The sequence below is a fragment of the Pterocles gutturalis genome, unplaced genomic scaffold, assembly GCF_000699245.1.
Source record: "Pterocles gutturalis isolate BGI_N339 unplaced genomic scaffold, ASM69924v1 scaffold10714, whole genome shotgun sequence".
NCBI lineage: Eukaryota > Metazoa > Chordata > Aves > Pterocliformes > Pteroclidae > Pterocles > Pterocles gutturalis.
In genome coordinates, this window is record NW_010130686.1 from 1 (window position 1) to 10654 (window position 10654).

Sequence of the window (10654 nt, forward strand, 5' to 3'; positions counted from 1 at the left end):
GCAGGGTGGTGGGGGGGGGTCTGGGCTGGTTGTTCTGGGCCCCCAGGTAAGAGACGTGGGCACTGGGAACGGGATGGAACAAATTACATGATATCCCTGCCTCCTCTGCTGCTCTTCTCTTTGGAATTTCTTTAGTAGGAGATCGCTAGCTTCCAGAAAGCACCACGAAGGAAATGCAGGCTTTTTCGTGGTGCTGGCTCCTTCTTGCTTCCCCTCGCCGTCCCTCAGGACGGGCTGTTGCGCTGGGAAGGTGGGATGGCTTTGTCTGGAAACCGACTTCATGCATAGGACAGCAAATTGAAACAGAAGGCTCTGAACTGCAGCATTGCTCCAGTCAGTCACTCCAAAACCTTCAGCCGAGGGAGCATTAGCTGTGTGATTCCCAGGCCTAACCTTTGACTGCGCTGAAGGGTGGGTCTCGGGATGCTGTTGCCTGGCTGGGGCCTCTGTTTAAGCAAGGGCGGTATTTAGGTGAGGATGTGAACCTAAACCTCTAAAAACACTGAGTCTCTCTGCTACTCTGATACAGATCTGTGCAAATCTGAGAGCTGCTGCAGCTGGGGTGCTAGAGAGGTGCTCAAGTATCTCAATTTTATTATTGTAACAGATCACTAATATTCCAGGAAGTCTTTGCGTACAGTGATAAGATTCTGATTTAAAAAGGGAGAGGATAGCAGCTCCCTGCTTTGTGAAGGCTGAAGTAATGCTTTGTAGGCCAGAAAAACATGGATTGTTGCAGCTGAAGAAGCTTGAAAACCAGTGGTTAAACAGCTGTTTGGAATGTCTGTGGAGTATCAGAGGCTGTGTAAGACACCTGTGCTACTGATGGAGCCACGGTGCTCCGGAGGCATTTAAAGACACACACACACACAGAGGTTATGAACAGTGGTGCTGCTATGAGCGATTAGAGTTTGCAGGTATGCAAAGAGTATGGATAAAATAATGAAACAAATAAAAATTTGTATTAGAAAATCACGTCCACTGTAGCTTAAAACATGTAAGGCAGGACTCTGTTATGTAAGGAAAGCTGTTGGAAACTTGAACCTCAGTGTCTGCTGTTGGATTGTTGGCACATGGTATTCAGTCTGGCACAGTAATGTGCTGCCCTTTATATTGTCACAAAATTTAGGTTCTCCAGGGAAGTGGCCACAGCACCAAGCCTGTCAGAGTTGAAGGAGTGTCTGGATGATGCTCTCAGTCACATGGTTTCATTTTAGGTAGGCCTCTGAGAGCAGGGAGTTGGACTCCATGATTCTTATGGGTCCCTTCCAACTTCAGATATTCCATGATTCTGTGTGGCAAATTCCATGTTAACTTAATTATGCAGCTGTGCAGGGTTTGGTTTCCTTGGGGCTAGAGAGAGATGCTGTGAAGCTGTTGGTAGAGGACAGCAGATGAGTACCTGTGTCATGTAACGTTATTGATGCAGATCCTAGCCTGAACAAGCAATGTTTCATGGTGATGTTGTGAGAATAAACCCATGAAACTGAGAAGTTCTTGTGTTATAATAGGATATAGGGGTTAGAAAAGGGGTATGTTCTGGTATGTAAACATGAGAACACTTGTGCGGCTTTAAGAAAAAAAGGTGTTTCTTGTGCTACTAAAGATGGTCTAAACTTCGCTATGTCTCAGGAATCCTAGCAAACCACATCAAAAAAAAAAAGGAGGGAGGCAGTGAAGAACTGTGAAATGGGCAGGTTTCAGGAATTAAAAAGCAGGAATTAAATGATGAGTAATCTGTCAATCTGAGGTGTGAGCCAGAACACAGCAATGATACTGTCTTTTGTTTTTGCACTACTGGAGATTTCTGATGACGTGTTTTTGGTTATGGAGAGCGCTTAAACCTTTCACAGCAGGCCGTGTGGATTTGTCCTGGCAGTGCTCCTATGCTTGTGACTAGGTTCAGAGGACGGTTTGGGTCTGAGCTCAGCGGCAGAAGGCTGCATGAACTGACCATATTCATAACATAGGAGCCGGAGGATAAACATTCTTTTTTGTGATTATTTCCAGATTCTGGGAAAGATGACCACTCTCACACGGCAGGACCTTAACTTTGGGCAAGGTAATGTGTTGTGCTAAGCTGCAAACTGGTATGTGTGCAAGGCTTCTTGTTGGCACATGAGCTTGTGGGAGCATTGTTGGAGGGTTGCTGTGTCCCTGAGCTTCCTGCAGCTAAGGGGAAGCAGGCAAAATTTATGCAGGGAAAAATACCTTAAAAAAAAATTCCTATGAGTATATGGTATTGCTCTGCATGCTTCCCCACCACCCCTACTTCAACATCGTTTACTTTCGTTTTTCAGTTGTTGCAGATGTTCTTTCAGAATTTCTGGAAGTAGCTGTTCACCTTATCTTATATGTCAGAGAAGTCTACCCTATTGGGATCTTTCAGAAGAGGAAAAAATACAATGTACCTGTGCAGGTAGGAGACTTTTCTGGAAGCCGACAGCCACACGGACAAGCAAAATATCAGGAATCAGTTGACACTCATCAGAGCAAACTAAATCACTTCCAGAGTTTGTTTTAATGTGCAAACTCATTTTTGAAGAAAACTTAGTTCCTGTCCAAAGGGAAAACAGCCCTGTAGCTGAGGATACAGCAGTGCTCATGAAACAAGCAGATCTCAGACAACAGTAGTAGAGGCTTCCTCAGCTATGTGCAGTAAGGTAACATGAAAGCATTCTTCCTAGGAAGTAGAGAGGGTTGGGATATACTATTCCCAGGAAGCTATTGTGGGTATATATTCCCAGTATACTACAGCGGTGTGGGTATAGTGATGTGCTGCAGCTAGTTGACCCCTCCATGAAAGAATGACTGGTTTGAGTTGGCAACTTGGTGGTGAAAAATGGTATTTGAAGCATAACTCAAGTGCCTTGTAACACAGCGGTGCTTCTGATTAAATCTTCCCCTTTAGCACTGTCCTGGTTCACACCAGAGCACAGCTCTGACTGTTCACTGTATTTGCTGCAGATGTCCTGCCACCCTGAGCTGAACCAGTACATCCAGGACACGCTGCACTGTGTAAAGCCGCTGCTTGAGAAGGTAAGATCATACCGGGGACCTGGGAAAAAGTACTGCAGGTGGTTTTGATAGAAAGTAAGAGAAAATAAATACTCTCTTCGTTACAAAATTTATTTTAAAAATTACCGTAAACAATATACTAGCTGATAAAGTTACTAACAAAAATAAAAATAACATCCGTAACCTTTCCTTGCAGTTAAGGCCCTGCCTTGCTGCTGATCATTGGCATCTAATACATGCACATGAGGATATCCATCTATGTATTTTCAGTTACATCCTCCTACATGTTTAAGATGCTGCTTTTAAGTTTAAGCACCTATCTGACAGAATACTTTGAATGTTTTGCTGTAAGCCAGCAAGCAAAGGTAGTTTTGAATTCTAGGTTTTGCAAAAGAAAGGCATGACCAGACAAAACATTCCAGGATGTAGGATGCTGGCAGATTTTGGATTCTCTGCTCTTTACAGACAACCTTAATGCACATTTAGAGATTAGAAATAAGTCAGTTTTACATTGTGGTAGTACAGAGCTGCTGTATTTGGCCAGTGGCCTAAGCCTATCTTAACTTCATCGTTGTCCGTTCCCGAGTGATGCAATGAGATGGCTGTGCATTTCCTCCTTTGTTCCAAAACTGTATCTAGAGAAATGTACGGTTAAGTGCACTTTGTCTCCCTAGGCCTTAGCGATAAGCTATCAGTATAACATCTAGCAAGAAATGGCTTTGCAAAAGCATTTTTTTCTGATCTGTAAGATTCATCTGACAGTGCTCAAGCTTTGTTTAACTGCTAGTGCTGTGAGCCACAACACATAAGCATACTCCCACTTTATCAGAACTATGTGAGGCACAGTGGGGGCAGAAGACAGCTTGTTCTAAGGGAGGGATTTTTCTATCTTTGTTCTTGCAGAATGACGTGGAGAAAGTTGTAGTTGTAATCCTGGATAAAGAGCACCACCCTGTGGAGAGATTTGTCTTCGAGATCACCCAGCCACCTCTTCTGTCCATTAGGTAAAGTTTCCATTATTGCTTACCCATGGCATCCAAGACCTGCCTCCGCAGAGGTGTTCTGGAAGCAGCTCCAGGCCCTAGCACTTTGCTGCATGCCGGTAACAACTGCTGTCTCCTCACCAGTTCAGAGTCCCTGCTGTCCCATGTGGAGCAGTTACTGCGTGCCTTCATCCTGAAGATCAGCGTGTGCGATGCTGTGCTCGACAACAATCCCCCAGGTAGACCTGTCTGTACAGCCTCATGGCATGGCACAAGAGGTAGTGTCCTTCTGCTGTTAGTTGTCCCCTGACCTGGAGCCTGCCATTTCTCCTGCAGGTTGCACCTTCACAGTTCTGGTTCACACACGGGAGGCTGCCACACGGAACATGGAAAAGATCCAGGTCATAAAGGTGAGGGACGTCTTTGGCTATCTGGTTGTGTGTGAGCCAGCTGCAAAGACTGGAAATGACAGAGTTCTGGCATCTCTAAGTTTAAGGCCACTAGACATTCTGAACATGTTCGTTAGCTTCACATAATGCACTTCATAACTTTGAATATATTAAAACACTTTACACTGGTGAGGTGCCTGAGCACGTTCACCAGCCACAACTGCAGACAATAGCTGCTTCAATGCCTGAACAGACTGTGACAATACTGACTGCATAATGCCTGCTCAGTCACTTCAAAGCACTCTGACACATAGAATAGGTACTTGAATTCAATCAACAACAACAAAAAAAAGCCCTGATCCCACATCCACTATGTGTGGATGGCTGATTCTTTATAAATAGCAAGGAGGACTACGATTCAAGTAACTAGTGGGGTTTGGGCACACAAATACATTTTCTCTTGCAGCAAAGTGTGTACAAATCACTTTTTAAACCAAGATTTTTTTTTTTTTAAGAATCTTTTCTTAGGTACAAGGAAACTTTTTTCCCCTAGACAACTTATTTTGGGTGTCCTAAGGGACAATAAATAAAGCTAGTGAAGTGTAAAATTGTTTCAAAATAGAAGTCTGCTCTGTACTGCTTAGTAATGGAAACTGGTAATATAGTAGGGCAACCTTTAAACTCGCAAGGCAGGACAGAAATCCACGCCCTGAGCATTTTGGAGTTGCAGTTAAATGCTGGTGTAATGAATAGAACATGCTATCTCAGGACAGCTAAGAGTGTATTTTTTAAAGAAGTGAGATGTCACCTCTGGGCTAAGTAAAGTAGGTTAACATTGTAGTTTGATGCTGTAACTGATTATGCCAAGTCTCAGGGCCAGGTGGGCAAGTGTTAAGTTTTGTTATTATCAAAGTTTTGAGTTACCTGTTTCTTCCCTCGGCCACTAAATCTCTCATTCACTTAATGTTGACCTAGTGCTGAGGAAGTGGTCACCTTACAGAGCCTGCCAGCCTCTCTGCAAATAAAACACCTTGTGTTCCTGCCCCTAGGATTTCCCGTGGATCCTCGCTGATGAACAAGACGTGCACATGCACGACCCTCGGCTTATTCCCCTGAAAACTATGACATCGGATATATTAAAGGTAAGCAGAGCACTCTGGGCCAAGAGGGGGCTGAAACTACATGTACTTCTAAGCTTTGTCTACTCTGATGCCAGCTCTGCAGTTTTAATACTGCTGAGCAGTAGCTTAGTCCTGCAGATACTTGTGCCAGTAATCAAACCAGGGCAAGACTCCTCATAATACAGTAGGAAATCTGGTTATGGGGGAAGGCACAAACTCTTCCTATTTACCCTGTTGTAGACTTTTTTTCCATTCACCTACCTGGCTATCAGACAGAACTGATGCTTGTTCCTCTCCTCCAGATGCAGCTATACGTAGAAGAGCGAGCCCACAAAGGCACCTGATTTCCAATCTTCCTTGCCTTCAAGCCTCATCTGATCTTCCAGTGGAATAAGAAATCTCACAAACCATACCTTGATAACTCTCTCCAGCTGGCCTTCTGGGTGAATGTAGAGCAGCTGCTGCCTCTTTATTTCAAGTGCTCTTACCACTGTATATAGAACTGACTTGGAATGTGGAGCCAGAGCCTGTTCCCATGTACGCTCGTGAGAGTGAGTACAGGTTTTGTTACGGTGAATCCCTGGGGGCAGGGTACAGGCAACTGCAGTGTGCAGTCAGTGCTTTGTGCAAACCCAGTTCTCACCTTCATAGGGCATCTCCATTGCACATCGGTAGTGACATACAGCCATCTGTTATCTGCTCCGCTAGAGCAACGGACTCGTACTAAGGGTGAGTGAGGCCTTATGTAGCATCTGTCCACTGTGACTGTCCCAAGTTCAATAAATATTAAGTTTTACTCCAGTTGAACTAGGCTGAGTTCTGTCCAAACCAGCCTTCTGCCTTTAAGTGAGGAAATATTTGTGTGTGAAGCTGTGTATTTTATGTGGAGCTCCACCACTTTTCCATACCTTTTCTGGAACATAGGGGGAATCTGTCAATTCCTATGAGAGGCTGTACAACCTTGGTCTCCCTGATTTCCTTGGGAGAGCTTTCACCCACAACTGACATTAGTAAGGTGGAATTTGTCCAGCAAGGACACTTGCTGAATGTCCTAACAGAACAGACAAGGGAAACACTGTCAATCCTACATCCATCAAGGGAGATGGATGGTGGCCTTAGCATTGGCTCTGTGCACACAGGGGTAGGAGACATGATTCATGGTGTTTGAGCTGAGCTTGGTGGTCCGACAGCTTGATAAGACAGCCAGTACCTCCTGCTTCCTCGAAGTAGAAAGTGCAAGAATACTATAGATCGAGGTTGTCCGCTGCTTTAACATTTTATACAGGGTTAGACTGTTCAGTACAAACCAAGTACTTTGGTAGTACAAAGTAAGGAAAAAGCCCAGCACAGTCAAAAGGCACTTATGTTGTAAGGTAGCCACCTTAAAAGTATTTCTTATCTCCTCTTTCTCTAGCTGTTTATTCAAACAATCCTGGGCTGTATTTGGACAGGGAAGGCATGTACCATTTCGATCACAGACACTTACAGAAAGGGGAAGGAATTAAGTACCAGTGACACAGCATTTACGAAAAAGAGTTGACAGTTTCCTTATGCTATGAAAGGTCTGATGTGAAAGATACATGTTTTTATACATAATTAAACAAGAAAATACTATACAAAACAAGTCTCTCTGTAGCAGAGCCCTTGAAGACATCACTGATAATCTGAAATGAAACACTTCAGCCTTATCTTTCGTAAGTTCATAAACAAAAAAGAAAGGGTTTGGCTGTAGCACAGGAACATATTAACTAGAAAAGACAGATGTCATATTGAATTGTCCTAGTCTTCCTCCTGGAGAAGGGCACTAGTAACTGCAGTAACATCCATGGTACAGGAGGATGAAAGATGAATAATAGTCTTTCCAAAGGGCTGGGCCTGCAGAAGTTCTGCTGTGAACGAGGAGACCTAGCTGCTTGTATTTGAGATCAACTGTGCAAGACAAAGCCAGGACACTCACCCAAAGTACAGACAAATAAGTGCACCTGAGACCACCTGGCTACAGTCCTGAGGTAAAAGCAAAGATTGATATTGTGCCTTCATAACGATGTCAGGGGCCCAATGGTGATGCTGCTGTTTGTCACTCGGATCCCATACCATCCTGCCCAGAACTGGGTGTCTTGGCCTCCATGCTGAAACCAGATGTAACGAACTCCAGGTGGGTAATTCTGGAAGGTGTGAGAAATCTGGAGAGAAAGAGGAAAATTCCTCTTTATTTGCCTGTATAAACCAGCACTGACCTAGAAGCTAGGACAACTACAGTGTGCAAGTCTTGGTCTCAGGAAAACCTCATTTTAAGATCTATTTCAATGGAAGTGCATCATACTCCTTTTTGAGAAATGGGGAAAAAAGTGTCTCTCATTCAGCCTTCTGCCCCGAAACGCTCTCCAAGAAAAATGTAACATGAAGCTCGATTCTTGGGTACGTCATGTAAGCAACAACCTAATGAGAAATCCGCAGCCAATCAAACCAGTTAAACACGTTTAGTGGTTTAAGTAATGTCTGCAATACTTTGAATGCCATGCCATGGTTTTAAAACAAAGCTTTCTGATCCAATAAAAGCAAGAACTGTGCTCTTGTAACTTAGTTACGTAGACAAAAACTTAATTGAAAAACAAGCAATTAAAGAGCCTGAGCTAAAATAACTCAGAGGCCCAAGGGATACTCTTTAGAAAACCCTGAGCACCTACAAACCAAACCTGGCTCCTTCATGGCACTACTGCTTCTTCAGCATTGTCAACAGCCAGGACGTACCTTGGAGGCTGAAGGGCAGAGGAAGTAGGTCCACTTGGGGCTTTTGGCCAGGTGAGATGAGTCAAATGTCACAACAGTGATGTAAAGCTGCTCCCACGGGGAGCTGCTTACCTCTCTCCACATGGCATCACTCCACTGCTCTATAACCACCGGCTCGGGGCAGAACTCCTCAAGGACAATGTAGTCTTCCGAGAGCAGCCTCACCGTAAGTTCATAGCGACACCCAGAGTCAAATCTGGCAGCATACCTAGAGGGGCAGGGTTGGATATACAGTGTCCAGTTTTTTTTAGTGTTCAGAAACAGTCTCCAAGGGGATCTTCGCAGGGGAAAGGGAATGTCATCCCCATAGCTATGAAGAAGTTCTAAAACTTCCAGCTATCCTGCTCTTCACAGGATTGCCACCTCCTTACAGCCCATTGAATAAACTTAGATTTAACTTATGTTTTACTCAAGAGCTACAACTCCCAAAGGATAAAGAACTAGTTTTATAGCACAAAAAGCTCCAGAGGCCTAGCTTATCTCTAGGCCAATGCCAGAAATTATAGTTTTCACAGAATACACTTACCAGTCCTTGACTACAATTTCAGGCCGTTTCTCATCCATCAGCTGATTCCAGTATCCTTCCTTCTGCAGGGTAATGAGTTGAGACTTCAAGCATGGCCTGCAACAGCAATAGAAATACTCACAGCTTCACAAAACACACCTCTTCCCTCTCAGTGTCCGCATCCTCCCTGACAGCTTTACTCTCGCCAAAAGCCCACCCAGACCTCGAAGGCCCACAGGGCTGACGTGGCTAAGGACTAGACAAGGAGGACTAGTTACCTACAAGCTGGATTAAGAGGACTCCCTGTGCTTGTACAGCACATATTGCTAACAGGAAAACTACTGCTTAATGGATGTCAGAGCAGCTAGTCCTCCTCTGCTGACATGTTCGCATGACAAATGCACCTCCCACTCCTGGGGGTTACAGAGGTAAGCGCATCCATTGGCTTGCCAAACCTTAACTTTTGCCCATCGCCTTTGGCAGGAGAGAAGCAGAGTTCCCATGTAGATTATCATGACTAGAAGAAAGTTACAGGAAATTCCTGGTAGGGACAAAGAAATTTAGCACATGCTGCGATTAATTCTCTCAGCAGTACACCTGGCTCTTTAACTGCTCCATCCTTTTCCCAGTGACCTGCCTCAAGCCTTCTGACCATAGTACCTTTGCAGACAGACAGGAGGAAACAGGTGTCCCAGCTCCAGATTACTGGAATCCAGTTCTTACCCATATGAAGTGACAAAGTATTTGTGTACTTTCGGGTCTGGTATCCCATTTCCATGAGGTCCAGGCAGATTCTCAACCTTCCATCTATCTCCATCATTTTTATCAAGTTTCCAGTACTGGAAGTTCTCTAAAAACACAGATATCAAAGATGAGTGTTAGGACCTCACTTCGGTTTCTAGCAGTATCTCTGCTGCTGTTAAACTATCAACTACAGAAGAATACCAGGAACCTACTTTGATTGAGTTTTCATATACACCGTGTTCTTCCTAAAGCTGGAAGTAACTCCTGTCTGTGTTTCCGTTACTTTTAACATGGCTCTCAGCAGCCAGGACAATAGCAACTTTCTGACCCCATCAGAAACTCATAATCAGGAACAAAGTAGAATTGCTGTAGTCATATTGAGTCAAGTCTTTGACAAAAAAAATTCCCCAGCTGCTCAAACACTTAACCCCAGTACCTGACAGTTTTATTACCATCTCGGACCTGCTCTGCAAATTAACACTCACTGTCTGCTGTGAGTGTTGCGATCAGAGATATGGATTTACCAACACTTTATCTGTCCACGGAAGTTTTACTGCGTATGTTTACTCGTGGATCTGACCCAGCAAAGATCCATCCGTAGCTGGACAGTCCCACCCCACCAGCGGTGCTTGAGTAATGCCGGACATTGACTCATTCTGACTGTTAGGAAACTCTTAGCTTTCTACTATAAATAATTAAACAAACCTTCAGCACAAGGGTTTTTGATTAAGTTTCTCTTCAAGTTGCAGAGCATATAGAAGATCTTCCAGTCGGAGACGCTTCTATCCAAATTCTGAAGGTAAAACCCCTCGCGCTGGCACTTGCGCTTCCACAGGGTGGTCAGATCCACCACGTACCGCCACTGCCTGCACACCAGCCGACAGGTCCCGGGCCGGCAGCAGCGAGAGCAGCTCCACCAGCACGTCCTCGGGGAGGTCGCTGATGGTTGTCATCGTCTGACAGCTCCAGCGCCGAGCCGCGCTGCGGGGGGGGGCGCGATGGAGAATCCCCGGTACCGACAGCGCAGAGCTTCGGGAAACGAGCAGAGTTGCAGCGGTTACTGACAGAGCTGCGGGAGGGGCCGAGCCCCCGCTGAGCCCCGGG

At 44.9% G+C, this 10654-nt stretch overlaps 2 protein-coding genes across 2 annotated transcripts; one reads left to right on the top strand and one right to left on the bottom strand.

Annotated features, from left to right (window-relative positions):
* Nucleotides 1-2017: 2017 nt before the first annotated feature.
* On the top strand, nucleotides 2018-6310 carry MAD2L2 (MAD2 mitotic arrest deficient-like 2 (yeast)). The gene is made up of 8 exons (XM_010080300.1): nucleotides 2018-2062; nucleotides 2301-2419; nucleotides 2968-3039; nucleotides 3922-4022; nucleotides 4146-4240; nucleotides 4338-4411; nucleotides 5440-5532; nucleotides 5814-6310. Exons 1-8 carry the CDS (start codon nucleotides 2023-2025, stop codon nucleotides 5853-5855), a joined length of 636 nt encoding a protein of 211 aa, XP_010078602.1. The 5' UTR covers nucleotides 2018-2022; the 3' UTR covers nucleotides 5856-6310.
* Nucleotides 6311-7456: 1146 nt separating this feature from the next.
* On the bottom strand, nucleotides 7457-10503 carry LOC104459532 (F-box only protein 6-like). The gene is given in 6 exon segments (XM_010080301.1): nucleotides 7457-7694; nucleotides 8374-8509; nucleotides 8828-8923; nucleotides 9530-9656; nucleotides 10256-10434; nucleotides 10436-10503. Coding segments are annotated over 6 exon segments (753 nt in total). The 3' UTR covers nucleotides 7457-7547.
* Between the last annotated feature and the right edge of the window lie 151 nt (nucleotides 10504-10654).